The sequence below is a fragment of the Sebastes umbrosus genome, chromosome 9 (genome assembly GCF_015220745.1).
Source record: "Sebastes umbrosus isolate fSebUmb1 chromosome 9, fSebUmb1.pri, whole genome shotgun sequence".
In the NCBI taxonomy this organism is placed as follows: Eukaryota; Metazoa; Chordata; class Actinopteri; order Perciformes; family Sebastidae; genus Sebastes; species Sebastes umbrosus.
Window position 1 is genome coordinate 18,662,041 of NC_051277.1, and position 24,769 is coordinate 18,686,809.

Consider the following 24,769-nt stretch of genomic DNA (forward strand, 5'->3'; position numbering starts at 1 on the left):
GTTTCCCCCTAGCTGGCTCCTGTTTCCTCCTAGCTGGCTACTGTTTCCCCTAGCTGGCTACTGTTTCCTCCTAGCTGGCTACTGTTTTCCCTAGCGTTTCCTGTTTTCCCTAGCTGGCTACTGTTTCTCCCTACTGTTTCCTGTTTTCCCTAGCTGGCTACTGTTTCCTCCTAGCTGGCTACTGTTTCCCCCTAGCTGGCTACTGTTTTCCCTAGCTGGCTACTGTTTCTCCCTACTGTTTCCTGTTTTCCCTAGCTGGCTACTGTTTCTCCCTACTGTTTCCTGTTTTCCCTAGCTGGCTACTGTTTCCCCCTAGCTGGCTACTGTTTTCCCTAGCTGGCTACTGTTTCTCCCTACTGTTTCCTGTTTCCTTCTAGCTGGCTACTGTTTCCCACTGGCTGGCTATTAAATATCTTTGTGGAAAGCCCTGATCAGGGGCTCAAAAAAAATAAAAGCCAGGGTACAGAGAGAACAAGAAAAGGAAAGGATCAGAGAGACAATGGCCAAATTTCTGGCCAAAGAGACGTGTGAAGAAGCAGCAGGTATGACAGGCGAAGCTGAACGTACAGAAGAGAGGAGCTAGGCAGACTAGCAAATAAAAGCCACTGTGAGAAAATATCATTATACTTATATTATATTTTAACACTCTAAATGTGAACACAGTGAATATGAGGTTATCCTGCCCCAACTTACTCAATTAAAATTCATCTCAAATGTTTGTTTTGGGACAGAATCATATCAAATAAGACATTGTGGTGTAAGGGTCACTTTCCTATTAATGATTTATTTTCCCACTCCATATCACTATCTACTGTTTTCCAAACAATAAATAGGAAGGCAAGCATGTCAGACACACAGAGTATTATTTCAGAGCATGATCTGACACACTTTTCCTCTGATGCTCATTAAACTAAAGATAAAAGTCAATTAAAACTGTCTCCACAGCTGGTTTTGCTGTGTAGTGTGTGTGTGTGTGGAGGCATACCAGAATCTCAGAGTCATTATAGTGTGTTTGGGTTATGACAGGGCACTCACACGCCACATGAGGGTGAGGGTGTCTGTAAGCTATGTTGTTATCTCCAGCTGAAGTCTCAGGACAGGGGCCGCTGGTGACAAGAACACAGAGAAGGAAAAAGGCAGCATCTCTTCTTAAAACATAATTCACACGGTAGTCCTGTTCATAAGTTAAATTCATACTTGTACAAGTATTCTTTAAAAAAAAAAAAAAAAACAGCCTCTTTTCCATGATGTCACCAGCAAACAAATGTTGTGTACCCAGGATGTTCTTATGAATGGTCTCATAACCAAAATGAAATAGAGCATTCATGTGAACGTAAATATGCAAATAAACATGCTGTATACTGCATCTGTAAAGTCAGTTTTCCAGTTAATCACATCTGCAGCTGGTTTAAGGTTTAAAAGACCAGTAAAAATTCCCTTTCACAGAGATAATGGAAAAATAAACTTGTGAAATCGGACGTAGGGCAGATCAATAATTACCTAATTATAACAGTACTGACGCTTCTGTGTGGTTGCTCATTAAAAAGGTCTACATCTTGACGTCTGAGCCTCTCGCTAACTTTTAATTTCACTGCAGAAAGATATCGCTGAAACGGTAAATTCACATCCCTTTTCCAAAATAATCTTAAAATATGAAAATATATACGCAGTATCTGTTCTGTATTAGGAAACCAGAACGGAACCATATGTGAATGAGAGACAAAACAAAAAGGGAAAGTAATGATTGATGAGAAAAAGTTGATCTTTTAATCATTTCCCTCTGACATCCCTTCAAGGAATAGGTAAGGCAACAAACTTTAATATCTAAAAACTGAGAGGAAACGGTGGTAAGAGTTGAAATAACCAGTGTACTTCTTTCCATTCAATGTGAACATTTTCATAGTCTCATTATTAATACAATAGTTTGACTATATTTAACCGACTCAGTGTCTTTTCAAGTCATAATGTTGATCTTCCCCATTTCTAACAAATGGAGGACCTTTTATGATGCATTTCTACAGTAACACCCAGACGCAGAACTGTGAAAAGTAAACAGGCATTGTAGCATGTTTCGACCACTTTGCTTGACAAACCATTATCGCCAAAACGTTTGACATGTTATACTTCACCCTTCTCAATCGCCCCCACCGCCCCTGAACAGACTCATCAGACCTAAGAGAACATTACAGAGCGTCCTCGTGTGCAAACCAATATGTGATTCAGCAAGAAATGTATTGTCATTACAGTTGGTCTATCTTGTCTTGAGTAGATCAACTCCTTCGCCGTTATCTGTGAGCCCCACTAACCCAGCAATGAGGCTGCAGACAATAAATACCACGTTACAGTGAGGTCATTAGAGGCAGTTTAAACAGTGTTCATTATGGCTCCTTTGGACATGAGTGTGTGCATACTGTAGCTGGATCCTTTCGCCCGTTCATGTAATTTCAAATATTCTATATAATGGTTCAACAGGCTGGTCCAGTCTGATGTGCAGCTCAACTTCATCATCATCACACCCATGTTCTGTGTGTCTTCAAGTCCTCAGCATCACAACTGAGGACAAACACATCAACATGTTTTGTTTAAATAAAAAAAGAAAACCTTTAAAATCCTAAAACAAGCACCACGTCCAGTCTGCCGCCTTCTTCCACCTGCTGGCAGCTCAAACTCCATCATCACAGAGCACAGTTGGAGACTCTCCTATTTGTCCTCTCCGTCATTGCGGATGTGGTATTTCTCCAGAAACTCAGCATGTTTCTGCCGCAGGATTTCTGTCTGTTTCTTAAAACCGTTGAGCCTGAGAAACGGCACACAGAAGACAACCTCACACTCAGCTCCAAATGTGCCACCAAACAGATGAAAAACAGGAATACATTTAAAGAGGACCTATTATGCTTTTGTGCTTTTTCCCTTTCCTTTAGTGTGTTATAAATTTTTCTGTGCATGTAAAAGGTCTGCAAAGTTCCAAAGCCCAATCCATACCGAAACACTGCTCCTGAACTACCGGAAACACCTTGCTTGAAGTCCTGTTTCTTCTCGTAACGTGGTGATGTCACCAAGTAACACATTTGCATAATACCTGCCTAGCAGCTAGTTTGGCACGTCCTCAAACAAAGCTAGTTAAAGTGGAGGGGGGCATGTAAACATGTTCTTGTAGAAACCCAAAATACAAGTATGAACATGAAAATGAGCATAATAGGTCCTCTTTAAAAGGCGTTTGTGTACTCACCTGGCCCTCTCTTTGGATTCATTGTAAATTTCTGTGATGGTTCGATCTTTCTCGTCCATGAAGTTATTGTGAACTTCTTCAAGTTTCCTGAAAGAGTCGGAGAGACACTTGAGTTAAGACAACGCTCGCAGAATAACTTTGCTTGACCTAAAAACTTGTCGCTCAGCACACACTCTGCATGCTCAGTTGTTGCTTTACGAGTTTGTACAGCTGTTATAACAGCTCTTCAGATCACAAAGAAGTGAATCTCCACAAACACATGTGGCATAGAGTCAGGGTGTGAAAACAAATACGAGGTCACATGCCATGAGGTTGTGCCAACACACATGGCACAGTGACACGTCCGCAAACAATCCCATTCATGTGGATGTGAATGTGCAGCAAAGAAAACTCAACAAAGTGAGGGATGTCAGGAAATAGGAAGGATGGACTACATTGGGAAGTCCGATACGAGGTTCTAGTATGGATATTGTTGTCTTTCTAACATTCACCTCTAAAATGCTTAATGATTTCCCTTTAAAAGTGTCTTCATTGAGTGCTGGTTTTGTACCTGAAGAAGACTATGTGGGCTCCGATGCTGAGCGCCATAGTGAGGAAGCAGTAGCCCACCAGGCGGGCGTTCCTCTTCCTCTTCCTCTGCCACTCCTCCGCCGTCGTCTCCTGCGTTTGTGACTGACTAAACTGCTCCCAGTAACGACGGTTATCCTGGGTATGCGTACTGATGGTAGAGTAGTCCAAGAAGAATCATGATTAGTGACATCAAAACCAGGAGGACAGATGGTACACATGTTAAAAACAGTCATAACTGAAGCAATAATGAAGTCTGAGGGACTTTTAAGTAGTACATTTCCTTCACCCTTCAATTGTGATGTACAATATCTTTTTCTAATTCTGATTCTTCCACTTGGCTGTTGGAAGACAGGAAATTCACCCTGATTTTCTGTCTTTAGTCTAACTACTCTATTTTCTAACTTCTCTAATTTAACTAGAAAAATTTGAGATGTTAAATCTCAATGGTTTATCTGGATAAAAACAGTAAAGCGTCTTGAGATAACTTCTGTTATGATTTGACGCTATACAAAAATAAATTGAATTGAATATAAAATTTGAACAACAAAAAAAACCCAATTTGCTGAAGACTGGTAAATGCTTTGTGCAGAAACAATGTCAAAAGCACAGTTTCTAGACTCGTGCACAAGGTTGACCGAAACCCGAAACATCAAACTATGCAGCACCTCCATCAAGGATTTTCTAGAAATTAGGGCTGTCAATCGATTAAAATATTTAATGGTGATTAATCGTATGATCGTCCATAGTTAATCACACATTTTTTATCTGTTCAAAATGTACCTTCTAGGTTTTCTAGTTTAATTTGATTGCCAGTATCATCACTCTAGCTTTAAAACTGAATCCTCTACAACCTTGACAGCCCTACCAGAAATCCATCCGTCCATCCATCCATTATTTGTAACCACTTATACTATGCAGGATCGCGGGGGGGGGGCTGGAGCCGATCCCCGCTGACATTGGGTGAAGGCGGGGTACACCCTGGACAGGTCGCCAGACTATCACAGGGCTGACACATAAGAGACAGACAACCGTTCACACTCATTTACACCTACGGGCATTTAGAGTCAACAATTAACCTAACCTGCATGTCTTTGGACTGTGGGAGGAAGCCGGAGAACCGGGAGAAAACCCACGTTAACACGGGGAGAACATGCAAACTCCACAAAGAAGGGCCCTAGGCCAGGTTCGAACCTGCGACCCACTGTGACCACCGTGCCGGCCACCTACTAGAAATATAGATCTAAATTTCTGATCAATAATTGCAGGGATAGTTTTCCTTCTTTGGGAAAGTACAGAGATTAATTCTTCATTCATTTGCTGCAGCAGTTGAGGTTTCAGTTGTTCAGTCTTCACAAGAATAGCATGTCCAATGAGAGTGTTGCAGCTCAAAAAATCTATCCCACAAGGCCATGGTTTTTAAGAACATTTAAAACTGCATGTCTAAGAACATCCGCCAATTGTCTGTTCCCCCCCACATTAACAAGGTTAAAGAGTGAGGAGGAAGGTCAGGTTATGTAAGTCTTATAAGCAAACATAAACTGACAGATTGTATACAGTATATGTTCACCTGGCTCTGTAGCTGGTGTGACTTGAGGTAGATCTGAAGGCCTGGCCCCCGCTGTATTGATGTCTGATTTTGAAGTCGTACTCCTTCCTGCTCGGCTCTTTGCACAGCACTCGGTAGGCCTCGTTCAGCTCCACGAACTGGCTGTGCAGCGCTGGGTTCGATGGGTCGCTATCTGGGTGCAGCTGCATGGTGAATGGGTCAGTTATAGTAATGAATTAAAACCAAACAAAAACTATAAACCAAGACATATATTCTGGTGCAAACAATCTAGACGTATACTTGCATCAAAACACACAAAAAAAAATTCTGTTAAACAAATGCATTCAAATGTATGGTTTGCACTTACAACCCTGTCTCTTTCTCTAAAGGGTGAGTTGTGTCATCCATCAGTTATGCCAAAACCACAAGGTAAATACACATGCACATCCTTATTTACACTGGGAGCCACAACATAAAAACAAACAGCCAGGAAGCCCAGTGTGGGAACAGTTAAAAAGCAGAAACTAAGCTGTGAAAGGCTGCCCTCATGTGGCCATACACTTTCTTGTTAACAAATTTGGACCTTACCTTCTTGGATCTGTCAAAAAATGCATTTTTAATTTCCTCCAAGGAGGCATCAGATTTGACTCCCAGGAGTTCGTAGTGATTCACAGCTTTTCTGTGGTTGAGAAAGCAAAGAACTCAAAACCAAACAAAATACAAAGCAGAGTCCCTAAACTACACAAGTTGTTTTCAGTAATTCTGATTCAATTCAACACACATATATACACCAAGTCTACCTGTGTGCATAGCTCTGGGAGAGCAGACGCAGCCCGCTCTTGCAGCACCAAAGACAACTCTGACAAAGACGCAGCTGAGCTTCCAACTGCATGATGGGAAATTTCTGAGGATCTACACAGCAGACCTGTGCAAAGAAAGCAGATGTTGAGTGTCATCAATGATACAAAGAGCATTACAGGAGAAGCAGGGAGATATTTAAAACAGAAATATTAACTACTAAGTAGGCAGACGTTGTGAAAAAAGAAAATCATGAACACTGCTCCACTTAATGTTTCAGTCTGATTAATAAATTGTGATGCTGAGCAAGAGCAGTGAGCAGGATCTACTTATTTCAAGACTAAAGTGATACTCGCCAACACACTTGCATTTGAGATAGTTGGCTGTATGAATATCTCCTTCCACAAAATATATAGATGTTGCACTTTGAGTATACTAATCTTATAAATTTACTGCTGTTGGAAGGACATAATCTGGTGTTTTATTACTCTAATGTTTACATTTATACGATGAGCTCTGAAGGAAAAAAACAACACTGGAGGGGAGTTTTGTTTAAAACATTTTTGGCTGCTAGAAACAAAACCAGAACACGGAAATGGCTGCGCACAAATCCCCCAATCATGGACAACTGGATTTTAATTGTTAATTAAATAAATTGTATGCCTTTATTATGACTACCATATGAGCAATACATGAAATAGCAAAACATTGACTACTAATATGCCAACAAGATGTAATCTATTGCAAATGTAATTTAAAGATCCTGTATAATAATTGTGTTGCCTATGTCAATCCGACCCCTTTAGCTTGAAAACATATTGATAAAAGTAAAGTTTAAAATACTGAGATTAGGGCTGTCAAAGTTAACGCGATAATAACGTGTTAGCGCAAACTTGTTTTAGCGCCACTAATTTCTTTAACGCATTAACGCAACTTGCAATTTTTAGGTTGTAGCGGGCTCATTTTTATGTCATGTCATACTAGCTAGTCGCGAAAGAGCCTAAATAACGCTCCAAACTTGCACTAAAGTTTGCCAAGGAATAACTGTCATGGCCATTTTCAAAGGGGTCCCTTGACCTCTGACCTCAAGATATGTGAATGAAAATGGTTTCTATGGGTACCCACGAGTCTCCCCTTTACAGACATGCCCACTTTATGCATGTTATGATTTGAGCATATTTATTATGCTAAATGCAGTACCTGCAAGTTAAATATTAATACTAGGACTGTCAAAGTTAACGCAATAAGAACGTGTTAATGCTAATTCGTTTTAACGCCACTAATTTCTTTAACGCATTAATGCAACTTGCGAATTTTAGGTTGTAGCAGTCTCGGTTTTAAAGCTAGAGAGAAGATACTGGTATCATATGAAACTAGAATCCATTTCATACTAGCTTGTCAAGGAGGTTAAATAACGCTACAAATTTACGTAAATTTTGGCAAGGAAAAACTGTCATGTCCATTTTTAAAGGGGTCCCTTGACCTCTGACCTCAAGATATGTGAAATGGGTTGTATGGGTACCCACGAGTCTCCCCTTTACAGACATGCCCACTTTATGATAATCTCATGCAGTTTTGGGCAAGTCGTAGTCAAGTCAGCACATAGACACACTGAGAGCTGTTGTTTTTTGTATTTTGTATGCTAAATGTAGTACCTGTGAGGGTTTCTGGACAATATTTGTCATTGTTTTGTGTTGTTAATTGATTTCCAGTAATAAATACATACATATATTCGCATAAAGCAGCATATTTATCCACTCTCATGTTGATAAGACTATTAAATACTTGACAAATTTCCCTTTAAGATACATTTTGAACACACAAAAATGCCATTAATTTGTGATTTCCTGTCTTTACCTTTCAGTGTGTTTCCATTGAAACGATCAGGAACTTTCCCCTCATGGGTTGACACGTGATCTGCCTGAGGACAACAACAGAGGACGAGGTGAGTAAAATATCTCTGAATAAGGACTAATCAAACACTAGCAGCTGGTCCTAGGACCTTTCTTATCATCTGGTGAAACTTAAAACACAACTTGTCATCCACTTTGACACCGAGCAGCTGTGTTGACCCAAAACAATGGAAGATAGTTGTATACACTTTGAATTAAAAATGACTTCTTTAGATACTTGCATTACTGACACCACCAGCTACAGACTGCTGCTTGTTTGCACATAAATCCTTACATGCAATAAACAAATAAAGAGCAAACAGTGCTAACTAGTTTCCATCAGGAACACGTTGTCCTGCTAGCTGAGCAGCAGAGCTAACACTAGCCGGTCTGACAGCTGCTCTGCTCTGTTGTTATTTTACTAATAATGATATTAATTCAGCCAGCGGTGGTTAAGAGATGAGGAACAAACGTTAAACAATGCTATAAAGCCCCAACTTAACAAAGAGAGGTGACATACCAGCAGGTCTCCGGTGGGCCCGTTGCGTAAACATCAGCTGCTCGAAGCTAGCTACAACAACACCGGAAGACGGGGGATACCCCCTTCAAAATAAAAGCGTGTTTCCACCACTACAGGGTATTTTAAAATATAAACAGAGCAAACAAATGTAATTATGTTACCTGATTTTTTTTGTTGCCAAGGCATATAACTCAAGCCTAAATTATATTCTATTAACCTCTGTTTTATTGACTAATTTTGATTATGACCGGAAGTTGTTGTTGATTCAAGGCAGCTTACACCTACTATACTCTACATACTCAATATGTGTACTATCAACATACTTCTGTGTGAATAAACAGTAGTTTGTATCTGTTTTTTAATAATGCCAGACTTTATGTTGTATAAATCATATTATAAGCATTTAATAGTTTAAAAGTATTAATGGCTTTTTTGTTTTTAATATTTGGTGTGATGGTGCTATACTGTTTGAATTCATTAATAAAGTTGAGGAGAGTTGGCTTGGTTCCTGACCATTTTCTCTTATGAATATGAAATTGTTCCAAAAGTAATAAATAATTGTATCATATACAGCATGCTATTTCCACTCGTATCTTGACTAAAATATTTCTGTATATATATATATATATATATATATATATGTATATATATATGTATATACATATATATTCAAATTAGTTCAGACTTTGATGATCACAAATTTTAAATTTAAAATATATATAATATATATAAATTATATATATTATATATATTTTATATATATATATATATTAAAATATAAATATATAAAATTATAACATTTTCATATATATAAAATATATATAATATATATAATTTAAATATATATACGTATATATCAATTATATATATTTTATATATATATATCATTTAAATATATATATATATATATATTTAAATGATATATATTATATATATTTTATATATATATGAAAATGTTATAATTCCAGCTGATTTGGAGTGTTATTGGCGTCACAGAGCTGTCTGTCAACGTCCGTTATGAACGTGTCGTCACTACCGCATTGCATTGTGAGATATGTATGCAGCCGTAGTGTGCAGTGGTTGGATGTATTAAGATCCAGTGGTTGAGGAGGATGCATACTGTAATATCTCATCGGAAGTAGTATGCAATGCGCGTACTAATGGTTTTATATTAAGGTTTTGGAAATACTGAAACATCTCACTGTTTTAGTAAATGACATGTTAGTATAGAATTTCGGACGCAATCGATTTAGTTATACAGTATACCTTAATAACACATAATAATAATAATAATAATATTAATTAATATTTCACACAGCTGTCAGTAAAATATTTCTGATGAAGTAACATGTAGTTCGGCCTCTGGTCACAGGATGGTGATAATGAACATATTTTACCGTCTGACTAAAAAAAAAAAAAGGGAGGAAGAAACTCCACTTGTCTTGACTCTCTTATAGCCTCGGCTTCCACCCACCTAGGAAGGTAAGATTAACGCTTCTACCTAAATAACCTGTAGTCCAGGCTACCTTAGTAACGTTACACTTTATAGAACACAGGCTGACTTGTGATTTGTACTTCGTCGATGGTCCTTGTGTCTGCGCTCAGCAGCAGGATAAACGAACAGTAGTGCGTCTCAGTGAAGTAATAACACTTGTGTGGGTGGACTAGGGCTTTTAAAAGTGAACATAAATATGTGATTGTTGCATCACTTTGTTGCTTTTGTTTATATTTACATTCCTTTACCACTTCCCAAGATAAGATATTTATTCAACAAATGTTCTAGGCTACTATATAAACACATTTCAGGAGTTATTTGATTATACTAACATGTTGGCAAGAAGATTCTACATGTGTTCAGACCATGTCAGGATATAGGTCTCTTTAGAGCCTTTTGCTCTCCCCTCTATACTGACACCATGTGGGCAGTAGGCTATAGTTTAAAAAATGTAAACTAGTTTAAAAAGTTAAAGTTTAAAGAGGCATAAGCATGCATAAGCCTCAGGTTGCCTACAATGACTGCATGAGGATATTAGAGAAACCCAGGTGGTGTAGTGCAAGCGAGCTGTTCTGTAAGGCAGGTGTCAACACTTTCCAGGCTCTGTTGAAAAACCTGATGTATTCATTTATATGTCGGCTAAATGATTCATTATCATGCTACTGTCAAATCCTTCTTTTAGTGTTATACCATACCAGTCACCCCTGTGGAAACATTGATATAACTGTCTTTTATAAAAAAGTGGCAGTTTCTATTTTAATGTATGTATTTGTTGGTTGTGTTGTATGTTTTTTTAATGGACTTCGAGTCTGTAAATAAAGATGAATTGATACTGATAATAAATATTCCTGTAGTTAAATTCAACAGTTTAACTTAAAGGTCCCATATTATGCTCATTTTCAGGTTCATACTTGTATTTTGTGTTTCTACTAGAACATGTTTACATGCTGTAATGTTCATAAAAACCCTTTATTTTCCTTATACTGTCAGCCTGAATATGTCTGTATTTACTCTCTGTCTGAAACGCTCCGTTTTAGCGAATTTTGACGTAATTGCAACAGAATTGCGTTGCTAGGCAACAGCTTGGGTCCATTTGTACTTGTCAGCTGATGTCATTCACATACACTGTAACCAGGAATAAACTGGGACACATTTAGAATGTTTACATTTAAATCTCGGTAAAGGGTCTAAATATTGTATATTCGTGACATCACGAATGGGCAGAAATCCTGACAGCTTGTTTCAAACGCAGAGTTTCTGAATACGGACTGTGTGTATTTCCCTGTGGATTGAGTGCTTCGATACTTTCACAGTATTTATATAGGACTTAAGCCTACTTTATAATAAAAAAAAAACATGAAAATCTCACTTTTTTATAATATGGGACCTTTAACTATCTGCAAACAATGCTCAACACAAGTCTGGGGCTCATTATATTGTCTTTCTTTGATAATGCTGTGCAGATTTATACACATATATCAGACTTATACTGGCTGGCTTGTTATACATGAAAATGACTTGTGCTGGCCAGTTTTAATCTCTAATCTCTGAATGGAAGTGTGTCCTTATCGTGTCTGTTTGTGTTTGAGGAATGAAGGGAGAGGCCAGAAGTACTTCCTGACCTGGACAGTTATTTACTGCATTTAAAATGCTTTCAGAGTCAGCTCTTTACAACAACTTCTGTTTCTTTCCTGTGCATCTTGTTTCCTTAATAGAAATATTAACAGTTAAAAACATTTACAGAGCTGCAGCAGTAGTGTGGGTGAAGAGTCAAGACTTCAATGATTATCCACAGTGAGAGATGATGGACTCGGAGGTGTCTGTGCTGCTGCACTGTGCAGCCTGGAGGGGTCTGCTGCAGCCTCAAGTACAAGTGGAGCTCTCTGCAAGGTAGGAACATCAATCAGGCCTCTAAAAAGTGTTAAAACTACATATAATTATTATAAGGCCTTTCTACTTAAAGGGATAGTTTGGGTGTTTTGAAGTGGGGTTGTATGAGGCAGTTATCCATAGTTAGCATAGATGGATACATATGGCTTCAGTTGCCTTTGGAAAAAGGGCTGTCTGACGGCAAGATAAAGTGGTGAAAATATTCTAAATATAGCGTACACTTAAACTGATTTTATTAGGCGGGGCCTTTCTTTTAGGTGGCTAAAATACGTTTTGCTGCCATCCCCGTCCATAGCATTACATTGCTTTGCCTCTGTGTGGTAACTCCTGTCTGTTTCTCCAAACTGGGGGCGCGCTGACCGTCATCTACTGTAGGTAATACACTGACTAAGGATAAGTACCTCATACAACTCCACTTCAAAAACACCCAAACTATCCCTTTAACATGGCTCAAACATGTAATGTAGATATTGGGATTCATTTTGAAAGAATTTCATTGTCAGCCCCAGTTGGCCACAGACATGGTAGGAAAGTCTTTTAATGGGATTTGTTTTGATAAGGAAAATATAGAATAACACCAGCCTCGTCCTTTAATGCAGTAGTATGACAATGGGCAAAATGTGACGGCAGTAACCTGAAGAGTTTATCTTGCTTCCTGTCCCACTTCTTAGCTTCAACAGGCAGACAGATTCAGCCCTGGAGCATCAAATAGAAGAGGCGTGGACAGAGCGGGTGTCCAGGGAGCCGTGGCTTTTCAACGGGTCCAAATTCAGACTGCACTCTTTCTGCTTGGCCTCATCATCCTCTGTTTCTCCTAAACACCCAGCCTGCACTCATCCACCCCACATCCCCTTCTCAGACTGTGCAGAGGAACAGGACCACAGCAGACAAAGGATGGAGGAGAATTTGTGTACCGCTGATTCTCTGCATGACTCTGTCCAGAGCAGTTTGGACAACAGAAACAGACATGTGAATCAGAGAGAAAATGTAGTAAGTGTCAGTGCATTGTCACAAGCTTCCTCCCTTTACAGTGAATCTAAGAGCGTCACAGCTGGATGTCCAGATGGTGAAGAGGGCGGGCCGCTCCTCACTCTGAGCATGGGCCTTACATGCTACAAAGATTATCTGGGAACAAACTGGTCGTGTCGAGTGGCGGAGCTACGTCAGCGTGGAGAGGTGGAGTTCGGTGACCCCCTGGCGCTGCTGGCTCAGCCTCTGGGTGTGGGTGGCGTCCTGTGTACAGACGACGGTCAGGTGGTGTTGATCAGGAGGAGCCAGAGGGTGGCGGAGGCAGGGGGGTTCCTGGACATCCCCGGAGGTCACCCAGAGCCAAAGGTGAAGTAGATGAAGTGTCATTGAAATGTGCTTGATGTGTTTTTCACACCGTGGCTGCACCTCTTCAGGTGGTGTGTGAGCGTCTGGGCCAGACTGAGGTGAGCGAGGAGCAGATCAGCGTGGACATGATGCAGCAGAGGCCCGTCGTCTCCGAGCTGTTCTCGTCTGTGTGCGCCGAGATCAGAGACGAGGTGGGAAACAAGTCCACTGTAAACTCTTTATTTCATGTCAAGCTGATGTTTAGTTGCTTAAATGTTATTAGATTGATATGACTCAAGATGACTTTATAGAATAAAAACAATTTCAATATTGGCATAAATTAAGTGCAGAGCTTTATTTCCTGATGATTTTTTGGTAAATAAATGAGTCCAGTCTTTGTCACTCCCATTCTTAACTATGGCGGAATTTTTGTATTCATTTGCTATTGTTGATATATTTTGTATTAATTGGTTAATCATTTAGTCTATGAAATGTCAGAAAATAGTGAAAATGTTCCCAGACATCTTCAAATCACTCGATCAACAGTCAAAAAAGTATATATATATACTGTATATATTCAGTTTATTATCACATACGCATCAAATCCTCACATTTGGGAAGCTGGAACCAGTAAATATTTAGTTGTTTTTTTTGTTAAAAATGTGTTAGACGATTAATGTTTTATCAAGATAGTTGTCGATTAATTTTGTCTTGATCGACCAAGGGTGATCAAACAACCTCCCTGAGGAGATCAGACCGGCGAGCTCCTTATCCTCTTTTAAATCCCTCTTAAAAATATATTTTATAGGTTTGCTTTCATTGGGTTTGTGGTCTGAATTAAATCACTTCTAAAAACCCATTTATATACAAGGGCACTTTATTTTTTAATTATTTTATTTCTCTTGTATTTTTTCTCATATGCAGCTCCTTTGCGTTTATAACTATAACTTTTAAATTGTTTAAAACATTGTCAGATTGTCTGCCATTTTTATCTTGTAAAGCACTTTGTAGCTTTGTTTCGAAAAGTGCTATGTAAATAAAGTTTGTTATTTATTATTATAATATGAAACAATATTCACATTTGCTTTTTCCAATATATTGAAGAACTCTTAGCAATGATAGAGAAAATCTACGACATCCACTTTGTAAACTCAAAGTGTCTGACATTTAATCTCACTTCCCGTCTGTCCGTCTGCAGGTGAATATTCCTCTGAACTCCCTTGGAGAGCCGGTCCTGATGGGGGTCGCTCTGAATCACACCAGCGCCGGCAGACCAAGTGCTGAGTTCTACGTCAGGTACTCATTCCTTCAGTTTTGATTTGATACGATGGAAGTTTGCCTTGAATGGCTGTATAAAGATATAATGTAGAGTGTGTGTTATCTGTGTGGTCTCAGTTGCTCGCTGACATCTGATGAAGTCAGAAAATTGTACTGGAAAGGAGGAGCAGAGGCCCATGAGTCCACAGACATCGTCTTCCTCAGCAGAATGGTGAGTAATCTATAGTTACTGATGTATAATGAACAGCAACTTGAGAATGAGCTTTTCTTGTTTTGGCAGTTGCATTTGAAGCAAAATAACAACATGTAGATTCACACGACTGTATTTTGTTGTGCCTGAAATGTGTAGGAGGTGTTGCAGCTGGACAGAAGCAGTCCTCTGTGGTCGGAGCTGTGTCCTTCAGCTAAAGGAGCCGTGCTGCTTTATCAGAAGGTGAAGCCTGACAGTGAGCGAGGCCAGAGCAGACGACACGACGCTCAGAATCAGAAAATTGATCAAAATGACACAAAGAGTTGAGGGATTTATTACTCTTTGACTTTGAGGACTCTCTGATCAATGCTGGAGTTAAAAATGTGCAAAATACTGTATATTTATCATCATTTGTACACTGCAGAGTAAAATCATGATTAACATTTAAAAATATTTTGTATAAGAATCCTGAGAAGTGACCTGGTTGTCGCCGGTAAAATGATTAAATACTACAACACTGATGATTATCTTTGATTGGCCAAAGCAGCGGGTGCATATACTGTAGTCTGGATCTCTGTTTGTATACTTGCTGATGTAGTTTGCTCTCTTTTTAAAAAATTAAAAAACATCAGTCGAATGATTGTCCTTGTAAACACAGATAGTGCTCCAGGTTTCTTCATCAGTAACCTTCATATCCGCTGTAACCAACGTCTCTGTAGTAGCAGCCCTGGTCCTGATAAGGCACGCTCCACTGAAATGTAAATCACAGAAAAAAAGACAATGAGATTTGGTTTACTCTGAAATCTTAAGGTGGCTGTTGTTGTGTTATTTAGCATCTTCCCAGCAGTTTGAAAAGCGACTAAATGCTGACTGCTGCTCCGTCAATACAAGCTGAGATTCAGGTGAAAGATGAAGAAGAAATTGTAATTAAGGTTGTTAGTATATTAGATGATTAGACAATATCTGTAACTTATTTTCTTCTGACTAAATTACAACCTCAGGTGAGTGAACAGTTCACCTGCCCACATTACTGACCTCATGTTCTCCTCACTGGTTTAATGATTAAACCATGGCTTCTATGAATTGACCTCTTCAGCTTAAAGGAACAGTGTGTACACAGACTGAGAATTTGAGAATTTGCTTCCCAGCCAGGCGCACTTCCTGTGGACTTGCAAGGGCTATTCAAAGAGGCTGGGTTATGCGTCATCAATGCGTCATATCTTTGGGGTACAACACACGCGCAGTAAAATCTGGTCTGCACTCGCCAAAATTTAGCCAATCGCAACACAGTTCAAATGTAGTATAACATTAGCTTGATACTTATGATGGTGTTATCTTTATAAGAACATTTAGAAAAAAATCTAATTGAGTGTAAAAATCTCCCTTTTTACTAAACTTAGTTGCTTTCTACAAGAAGCAGGACACAGCGATGAGGTCCAAGACACCACATGAATTTGTTTAACACAACCTCTTGAACCTTAAAGTGCAGCTAAGCTAACAACAAAGCAACAGCCCCAAATGATGTTACAATGAGTTTGTTGTGTAGGATTTCACAGCTACATAACACTCACATATCTTGGCTGCTGCCTCCATGGCTGCATGTTGAGTCTTGTGTCGTTCCACCCTACAAAGACAATAAAGAAATCAACTAACATCTTAAAATATCAAATCTCCCAACATACTGCCCATCATTTCTCACGCTGACCATGAAGTCCAGTCCACTGGATCCTATGTGAGGGTGGAGGGCCGTGAGGGTGAGGTCTTTTCTTGTGAAGTCGGGGTTTCTTCTTCTCCTGTTTGGGGATGGGAGGTAGCAGTCGGCGAGCCTCGTCTCTATACACCTGCAGGAGCGTCTGAGCCTGTTCCTGAGGCAGCTCGACGTACTGCAGCTCCTCCAGCAGGTTGCTCTGCTGCTCTGGAAGACTGCAGCTCACTGGAGACGAGGAGGAACATTTAAGTTGTAGAAGCATGACGGAAATGACATGCATGTGATGTTCAGCCTGCATTGGACTCTTTCATAGGAGTCTGCTGTACCAGGTTTAATTGTGATTGTCAGCATTACCAGAGGCTCCAGTCTGTAGTGTAGTTCCATACACTTCAAGCCTGGTTCAAGACCTCTAAATGGCTGCCCACATCTCTCAGGTTTCTCAGCAATTCAATTAGAATAATAAAATAATGACATAATTATCAGGCTAATACACCTCTGTTCAACCATTGAATTACATGGTCTTTTCCTCTTGTTTCTCTCTGTGGGGAGAGGGTTAAATGACTCCCAAAGAGATGAGATGATTTTTAAATGTAAATATTATTAATTTAAGAGTTTACATCCCCAATAGAAACACCTTTCAGATCGCCAGTTTAACCCATGTCTCTGTGTCGGCTTAAATTGTTACAGAGGTATCCTCTTATTATTCACTTAGATGTTATACCTTGGAGTTTGAGCAGGGCCGTCTCGGGGATCTGCTCCCCGTTGCTCGTCTGGTGCTCGAACAGTCGTCTTTTCCACTCGTCTGCTGAGGGAAAAACCACCACCACCCGGCGCCTGAAGCCTGTGAACAGCTGCAGCTTGTAACGCCGTGCAGAGAACAGGATGTTGCACTGGAAAAACAGAGATTTGACAAAGAGAATTTTGTTAAGATATTTTGGTTACACTTCATTTTACAGGTCCGCAAATCTCATGATAATTAGCAAGTAACCTATTTGAAATTTCTTTGGAATTACTGCCAAATTACCCCAATATTTACCTCAAAATGTAACGTTCATAATGACAGTTTTGGGGAAGTGGTTTTGGAGGGAGGCCTAAAGGGACGGACTGTCAGTGTTTCAGAATTGGTGATTTTCTCTCTAGATTTAGTGACTTTTGGAGCTTGTGCTGCTGGCTACATTCTTTGGAAAAGAGTTGGCAGCACTGGGCTGGGTTTTTTATTTGGATAATTTTTTTAATCTAGTGTACACTTGTTAGTTTCTCAACATTTGTGACCCTACCTTTAACAGGGTATTCAAAGTTAAATTGGTGTGTTTAGTAGTGAAGAGTTACCTGGTCGAGGATATAGTTGCCAGGAGTTTGAGCCGCCATCTTGATCAAATCAGTTAGACACTGAGAGGCCTGCTGCAGCCTGCTGTCTCTCTGCCCACCACTCTATACACACACATCGAACATTTCTGGATCAGTTGAAGTTAGAAGTTGAAAACATCATCTTTGAATGTTAATGTAAAACACAGGAGTGAAGACTGGAGGTTTGACTGACAATCATACATGCGAGCAGCTCCTCAGTGCTCAGCAGCTTGTACTGTTTCTCAGGGTGCTGCTTCATGTGAGTCCTGGCCCAGTGGCTCTTCCCAGAACCAGGAAGACCAACTATCAACACCACCTGGAGGGAAAAACAGAAAGATTAAAATGGAACAGCTTGTAATGACTACTTTTATTACCTGTAATAAACAAATGTCGATGTGTCGATCCACCACTTTGGTCCATCAACAACAAACTTTTCCACCACAGGGATGCATATAAACACCTTGTGATAATGTGAATTCAGCCTCACCTCACACTGTGCTCTGAAGGTTGGAGGCAATGTGGAGCGCACCTTCTGCCCAACAGAGAGAGCTGCCAGCGGTGTGAACCCTGGAGGTCCGGGGTACCAGGGAGGAGCTGTGGGGTCCAGGAGGAATCTGACTGAACAGCTCTTACAGAGGACGTGAGGGAACAGAGGACGACACAGCAGCACAGAGGCGTCCAGGGAAAAGGCCTCGCCCATGAAACGACCGTTCTTATGGAAAGAGAGCTCAACAGCACCGTCTGTGGAGAAGGACTGTTGATGTGTAAACATGACACAAACACACACAGTTGGGATTAGAAAAAAGAAATGTCCTACTATCAAAACAGATCTTTTTTTGTGTGCAAAGACGACAGTAAAGTTTCAAATAGAGGAAGAATTGAAGAGGAACTCACAGCATAACAGCCAATGATATCTCCCTCTGAGAAGAGTTCTCCAAACACTTCCTCCTTCCCACCTGACACTTTTTTACCACGCCCATCATAAGCAAAAGAGAAGTCATCTTCACCTGGTGTGAGACAGTTAGATACAATAAACAAATCACTAGAAAAAAGTCCCCTTCTTTTGAAATCAATTCTCCTAAAATGAACCCAATAAAAACTCTTACCCAGCAGTAGAGAGGTGTTGGCCACAGACCAGCCTACTCTCAGGCCGTAAGGATCCACGTCCTCTTGTTCCTCCAGCTGTGTAGTCAACAACTTCCTCTCCAGCCTCACCTCAAAGCCCACCCTGCCCTGCAGCACCCCGTGGGTGAGCCTGCAGCCTGACCACAGCGAGGGGAATCGAGCCCAGAACCGCGGCTGGCCACCGGCACAATCAGGACTCACCTCGAAGTGGAGGTGACTGTCATCTGTGAAGAAAACAGAAAGTCAGAGATTCAACATAAACCAATCGTAGTTTAATAAAACACTGTAACAAAATGAGGTTAGTTTCATGTTCCTTCACTAGAGAGGCGGCGCGTGTTGTCCAAACACTTACATGCATCTAGTCTGACTTTATCTTCATCTTCCTCCTCCGTCTCCTCTCGGTCCACTGGAGGTTGTGGAGATTTGGCTCTGGTCGGAAAGAGATAGAAACGCATGCTGCTTTATGACACCCTTTTCATAAAAAGTCCCTAAAGACACCACGTTTAGGATAGTTTCGCTAGAATTCAACCAAATCCCTGTTAAATTGTTATTTCCCATCATATCTCATGAGTCATGTGCATATTCAAATTGTTTCTACTTTTTTCTTCTTTTCTGGGATTGGTGCACCTGAAATATATAACGTCAATGAAAACTAATAGTATGTGTGGTTTGCAACCCTCTTTTTTTACTATCAGTTAATCATATAGATACGTCTGCCTATAATCTTGCTCTGTGATGTACTTTGGGCTGCATGATTGTATGAAAGGTTTGGTGTCAAACCAGTCCGATAAGTATTCACAAACAAATGTCAAGTTATGTAACTTGTAAAACACAAAGCACAAATAAATGCAGAGCGATTTGTACCTGTAAATCTCTATCTGTATCTGGGCCTCTAATTTACAACTTGTGTACCATCATTTGTAAATAAACAAAAACAGTTAACAATCACGGTTGTCAGAGATGTTAAGAGCAATAAATTGATCAAGACCAGCCTCACCCATCAGGTATGGGTGGGAAGGTTACAGAGAGCATGGAAAGAAGCTGTAGTGATCCTGATAAGAAAACCTGCAAGAATCTGTTTAAAAACCACTAGCTACAGGCCGATAGCACCAACATCAAATATATGCAAGATCGTGGAAAGGATGATAACAGAAAGGTTATCATATGAGCTTGAGAAGAGAGGAATGCTTGTAAGTTATCTAAGTGAATGAAGGGGGAAAGAAGGAACACCGTGGACTCAGTGATAAGGCTGAGAGAACAAAGTAAGACAGGTCAGTTATTGCAGCGTTTTTTGACTTAGAAAAAGCGTATGACATGATGTGGAAGGAAGGATTGTTAATTAAGCTGCACAAGACGGGTATTGGTGGGAGAGTTTTTAACTGGGTGAAGGATCTTCTGTTTGGAAGAAAAACTCCTAGTACTAGGATCGGGTCAGATATGTCAAATCAGTACATGGTATGAAATGGCACACCTCAGGGCAGTGTGATAAGTGTTGGTGTGCTCAGACTCATCCTCAGCCCTAGCAAGGTCTTTTCATTTAAACAGCCGTCAAGAAGAAGAAGAAGAACAAGAAGAAGAAGAAGAAGAAGAAGAAGGAGAAGGAGGAGGAGGAGGAGGAGGAGGAGGAGGAGGAGGCTTGGCCCCACCTTCAGTTCACACATGGATGGGTGCAGCACCTGCAGAGTCAACAACCGGAAAATCGTCGTTTGCACAAAGGTAAGTAACTGCTCCTCAAGTGGTGACTAGCTGTAAATGTGAAGGCATAGCTTTTTTTTTATACTTGTTTCAATGTTATTAATGTCTTAGGTTTTGCACTCTAAACACCTCAATGATCCTCGGTTCAAGCCTCCTCAGTTCCAGTGGTCAAGTGGCGTGTCCACATCGCACATGTATGGCTGGCACAGCAGAGTCCTGCACACATGTTGGGGCTCTCCTGTCTAAAATTGAAGCAACCACGACAGTCACTGACGTCCCAGCCTACTGGATGATGCCCAGAGAGGACAAGATCCAAGCAGAGGTGGGCTGCAAGATCGACTTCTCCTCTGCTACAGCTAAGAAGAACAAGGCATCAGTGGAGAGAGAAGTATGCCAGGGATACGGACTCCTGTTGGCTGCAAGGTGACCCCGAAACCCACACTTTCGGACCTGTCACCCCTACTACAGATTTTGCACACTCACAGCAAATTGTTTGTCAGACTGTTTGTCTTTCTGGAATAGACACTTGACTAACAGTCCTGAAACACCTGCAGTATACTTCTTTAAAACCCTGCTAACTAAAAAACCTAGCTTGTTACTTGAGTTACCTTTTGTATCGTATCTCCTCTTTGAACTCGTAGAAAGCTCTTCCTCTGCCCATGTCCTCTGATGACAGAGCTCTCCTGTCCTCTCCAGCATCCTCTGCTCCTCCCTGCTGCATTTCAACATCTGTCTCTTCCGCTTGGTACACTGGTACACACTCTGAAGTACACCCAGAGCCTTGTTGTAATGGTGTAACACACTCAGAGGCTTGTTGTAATGGTGTAATACACTCAGGGGCTTGCTGTAGAGGTGTAATACACTCAGAGGCTTGTTGTAGTGTTGAAACACACTCAGAGGCTTGTTGTAATGGTGTAACACACTCAGAGGCTTGTTGTAATGGTGTAATACACTCAGAGGCTTGTTGTAGAGGTGTAATACACTCAGAGCCTTGTTGTAGAGGTGTAATACACTCAGAGGCTTGTTGCAGTGTTGTAATACACTCAGAGCCTTGTTGCAGTGTTGTAATACACTCAGAGCCTTGTTGCAGTGTTGTAATACACTCAGAGCCTTGTTGCAGTGTTGAAACACACTCAGAGCCTTGTTGCAGTGTTGTAATACACTCAGAGCCTTGTTGCAGTGTTGAAACACACTCAGAGGCTTGTTGTAGTGTTGAAACACACTCAGGGCCTTGCTGTAGAGGTGTAATACACTCAGAGCCTTGTTGCAGTGTTGTAATACACTCAGAGCCTTGTTGCAGTGTTGTAATACACTCAGAGCCTTGTTGCAGTGTTGTAATACACTCAGAGCCTTGTTGCAGTGTTGTAATACACTCAGAGCCTTGTTGTCTGGTGTCAGTGTCTGTCTGTGTGGAGGTGTCTGTGTACTCTCTGGTCCAGTCCGGTTTACATCCCTCAGTAACACCTGGTCCTGTCTTGGGTGATGAGGACGGAGCCTGGACGTCCTCTGCTTGTGCTGCAGGTGTTATTGAGCGGTCATGTTGTGGTTTTACCTCTTCTTCTTCATCTTCACCTCGTCCTGCCTCTAACTTGGACCACAGCCTGCCCAGCAGCTCAGCCTTCAGTCCCTTGTTGTCCAGACCCAGATCCTTCAGTCTGGACCGCAGCTCGGCCACTTTCAACTTCTTCAGCTCCGCTAGCTTCATAGTTACCGTGTGAGAACAACTTTTAGCTGTTTTCTTATCGAGTTTGTGGTAAAAAGCTCACTCTAAGTGAAGTGCAGAGCAGCAGTGAGGATCAAAACATCGGTTCAATATGGTGCCCTGCTTTCTGATTGGCTCTCCTTCTTCTTCGTTTTCTATTTCCGGCAGACTAGATCCGGTTTAGCGCTCTGCTGCCTCCTGCAGGTGAAGACTCCTCACTGCTGGTTTCTCTCTGGGACCTGGAAGTGCTCTAATATATGGAAGTTTTTATTGGACTTTATTAGTTGTAATCCAAAGAAGACATTACACAAATGTGTAGCATGATCTGCAAATGTTTCATTATCCACAAACATGTATTTTTGTATTTGTGTTGTGTAAAATCACATCCACAAAAATACAGGGCGATTTGCAAATACGCATAACTTACTCTGTAAATACTTATTTTAAGGTTTACATGTAAAGTGATATCTACACATTTGTGCATCTATTTCTACACATGGAATGATATTTGCACAAATGTGTAGATATCACTTTACATGTAAACCTTAAAATAGGTATTTATTTTCCTGGCAACCAATAAAACAGCTTCTGCGTCAACTGAAAATGACTTTGGAAAGTGAATAATACATTCTAGCAGCCTTATTCTCAACTTCAAAAAAGGGAAAGTCAATATTGATGTACTTTATATTTTATTATAGTAAGTTTTGCGTATTTGCAAATCGCCCTGTATTTTTGTGAATGTGACGTTACACAACACAAATACAAAAATACATGTTTGTGGATAGTGAAATATTTGCAGATCATGGTTCACATTTGTGGAATGTCTTCCGTGGGTTCCAACTAATAAAGTCAAATAAAAACGTCCATATTTTTTAATATTATTTTGTTACATTTACTAACGTATTTATTTATTTATTGAGTCATTTATTTTTTATTTTGACAGCCCTGTTTTCAGCTTTGTGACGATGCATTTTCCAGCTGGTCCAAGACGCTTTTTAAAGAATTTATTTATATTAAGAAGTATGACAATTTTCTTAGCCAATAAAGTAACAGACTTGTGTGTTTATATAAAAAGCTAGAGGTCCTATTAATGACACTTGTAAAATATTATAGTATTCTGTGAGAATTAGGAAAATAACTGTTAACATACAGTAAACCTGCTCTCATCATGTGTGAACTTACATATCACCCTTGTTGACCTAATCTGCTCCGTTTATTTGATCTATTTATGTTGTGTTTTATGTTCATGTTCCTTTTTTTAAAAGGCAAGAGAAATAAAGTGTGTCACAGCCCGTCTTTAGTGGGATGAAATTTCTCAACTTCAAAAAAGGCAAACAAATAGTTGCAGTGTTAATGGACATGGATGCACTTTTTTTTAAATATAAATGAGTTGCAACAACATTCTTTCATAATGGGAAGCTTTTTATTCGACAATCAAGACAAAAAACATATACATTTCATATATTACAATTAATGTCAAGTGACATTACTGTCTCATATCTCTTTACTTCAGATTTCTTGCTCCGCTGTCTGTGTGTCATTACAACTGACCCTGCTGGGCTCCGCACACAAATCTCTCTCAATATGAAAACTACCACAGATCCTTGAAGGTTTCCCTCCAAATCACACTCTGCAGACTCTACAAGTATCATTTGAGAAGATTTGACTGCTTCATTAACGCCCTGAGAGCGGCTGCTTCCAGACAAACAGCATCATAATAAAAAAACGTCACAACAAGAGATGATTTTTTTCTGTTACACAACAGAACATCGGGGTCATGCTCACACAGTGAGCCTGGTACTCGGTGGCTCAGTCACACTCACCACATGCTTCACAATAAAAGCGCCTCAGTGCTACATCTGAATATTACTCAGTCAACAAAGTGTATTCTCCCTGACGAGGACACAGCTGTGCAAAATGTCAGACTCCAGCAGAAATGTAAACAACCATGCATATTACTGTAAATATATTCAAAACAGACTGTAAGAAAAACACCATCTGGTTGCTCGTTGCGTCGTTAGTGACGTGGATAAAGTATAATGCATTAATTCAAGAAGTCACATAACACTGTGGTTATTAGATCACTGAATACATCTGCTTCAACTATTCTGATGAGTGTTTTTTTTTGTTCTGTAAAGTCCCTTTTCTCCCAAGACAGAGTTGAGGTTAGTCCCAGCGGTGGCTCTCATGTATCACCGTTACATTGGAGCCCCGCACAGCTTTGAAAAACCCAGAAGCTTATTTAACAACACTTAGTGCTGTTCGAAGGGCATTTCCAGAATAATAAATAAATAATAAAGGCCAGATTAAATAAAAAAATGCCTTTTTAACCCTTTTAGATCACATCCCCAGTCATATTGTGCACCCATTTAACAATATTTGCCAAAAACTACAAAATGTTTGTATTTTTATATCAAAATCCAATCATTTTTAACTGATTCTTTTATCCATGAAAATATTCAGTCTGCTG

General features: G+C 40.1%; 3 protein-coding genes and 1 long non-coding RNA gene across 9 annotated transcripts; 2 read left to right on the forward strand and 2 right to left on the reverse strand.

Moving 5' to 3' along the window:
* Nucleotides 1-1,738: 1,738 nt before the first annotated feature.
* On the reverse strand, nucleotides 1,739-8,663 carry dnajc4 (DnaJ (Hsp40) homolog, subfamily C, member 4). The gene is made up of 8 exons (XM_037780063.1): nucleotides 8,556-8,663; nucleotides 8,001-8,064; nucleotides 6,146-6,270; nucleotides 5,934-6,024; nucleotides 5,367-5,548; nucleotides 3,780-3,947; nucleotides 3,230-3,316; nucleotides 1,739-2,797 (listed from the first exon to the last, which is right to left on the reverse strand). The coding sequence occupies exons 3-8, from the start codon at nucleotides 6,235-6,237 to the stop codon at nucleotides 2,701-2,703; spliced, it is 717 nt and encodes a 238-aa protein (XP_037635991.1). The 5' UTR covers nucleotides 6,238-6,270; nucleotides 8,001-8,064; nucleotides 8,556-8,663; the 3' UTR covers nucleotides 1,739-2,700.
* LOC119494295 lies at nucleotides 5,564-23,884 on the forward strand. Its single transcript, XR_005208166.1, has 3 exons — nucleotides 5,564-5,573; nucleotides 5,741-5,742; nucleotides 23,739-23,884. It is a non-coding gene; the product is annotated as an uncharacterized LOC119494295 (long non-coding RNA).
* nudt22 (nudix (nucleoside diphosphate linked moiety X)-type motif 22) lies at nucleotides 9,912-15,356 on the forward strand. 2 transcript variants are annotated; one of them, XM_037780059.1, is made up of 7 exons: nucleotides 9,912-10,037; nucleotides 11,794-11,940; nucleotides 12,612-13,275; nucleotides 13,344-13,466; nucleotides 14,453-14,550; nucleotides 14,650-14,743; nucleotides 14,882-15,356. In XM_037780059.1, the coding sequence occupies exons 2-7, from the start codon at nucleotides 11,852-11,854 to the stop codon at nucleotides 15,047-15,049; spliced, it is 1,236 nt and encodes a 411-aa protein (XP_037635987.1). In that variant the 5' UTR covers nucleotides 9,912-10,037; nucleotides 11,794-11,851; the 3' UTR covers nucleotides 15,050-15,356. The 2 variants fall into 2 exon arrangements, with proteins under 2 accessions (XP_037635987.1, XP_037635988.1); XM_037780060.1 differs by lacking the exon at nucleotides 9,912-10,037 and having other exon boundaries at nucleotides 11,785-11,940.
* Nucleotides 15,041-23,024, reverse strand: si:ch211-107m4.1 (heterogeneous nuclear ribonucleoprotein U-like protein 2). 5 transcript variants are annotated; one of them, XM_037780057.1, is made up of 12 exons: nucleotides 21,978-23,024; nucleotides 21,206-21,917; nucleotides 19,255-19,331; nucleotides 18,884-19,126; nucleotides 18,672-18,784; nucleotides 18,265-18,531; nucleotides 17,971-18,093; nucleotides 17,760-17,861; nucleotides 17,152-17,320; nucleotides 16,428-16,655; nucleotides 16,294-16,346; nucleotides 15,041-15,473 (listed from the first exon to the last, which is right to left on the reverse strand). In XM_037780057.1, the coding sequence occupies exons 1-12, from the start codon at nucleotides 22,300-22,302 to the stop codon at nucleotides 15,402-15,404; spliced, it is 2,484 nt and encodes an 827-aa protein (XP_037635985.1). In that variant the 5' UTR covers nucleotides 22,303-23,024; the 3' UTR covers nucleotides 15,041-15,401. The 5 variants fall into 5 exon arrangements, with proteins under 5 accessions (XP_037635985.1, XP_037635983.1, XP_037635984.1 ...); XM_037780055.1 differs by having other exon boundaries at nucleotides 21,206-21,947; XM_037780056.1 differs by having other exon boundaries at nucleotides 21,206-21,487; nucleotides 21,539-23,024.
* Nucleotides 23,885-24,769: the final 885 nt, after the last annotated feature.

What these genes read in the sequence shown, in the direction of transcription:
- nudt22 (XM_037780059.1), top strand. Translation starts at nt 11,852, where the DNA reads ATGATGGACTCGGAGGTGTCTGTGCTGCTGCACTGTGCAGCCTGGAGG. An exon ending in GCGCCGAGATCAGAGACGAG is followed by an intron (nt 13,467 to 14,452) that starts GTGGGAAACAAG and finishes GTCCGTCTGCAG; the next exon opens with GTGAATATTCCTCTGAACTC. An exon ending in AGTGCTGAGTTCTACGTCAG is followed by an intron (nt 14,551 to 14,649) that starts GTACTCATTCCT and finishes GTGTGGTCTCAG; the next exon opens with TTGCTCGCTGACATCTGATG.
- dnajc4 (XM_037780063.1), bottom strand. Translation starts at nt 6,237, where the DNA reads ATGCAGTTGGAAGCTCAGCTGCGTCTTTGTCAGAGTTGTCTTTGGTGC. An exon ending in TTTTTGACAGATCCAAGAAG is followed by an intron (nt 5,549 to 5,933) that starts GTAAGGTCCAAA and finishes TTCACCATGCAG; the next exon opens with CTGCACCCAGATAGCGACCC. An exon ending in CACACCAGCTACAGAGCCAG is followed by an intron (nt 3,948 to 5,366) that starts GTGAACATATAC and finishes CTCTACCATCAG; the next exon opens with TACGCATACCCAGGATAACC.
- si:ch211-107m4.1 (XM_037780054.1), bottom strand. Translation starts at nt 22,302, where the DNA reads ATGAAGCTAGCGGAGCTGAAGAAGTTGAAAGTGGCCGAGCTGCGGTCC. An exon ending in GAGGAGATACGATACAAAAG is followed by an intron (nt 19,332 to 21,205) that starts GTAACTCAAGTA and finishes CTTTCCGACCAG; the next exon opens with AGCCAAATCTCCACAACCTC. An exon ending in GCAACTATATCCTCGACCAG is followed by an intron (nt 17,321 to 17,759) that starts GTAACTCTTCAC and finishes CTGTTTTTCCAG; the next exon opens with TGCAACATCCTGTTCTCTGC.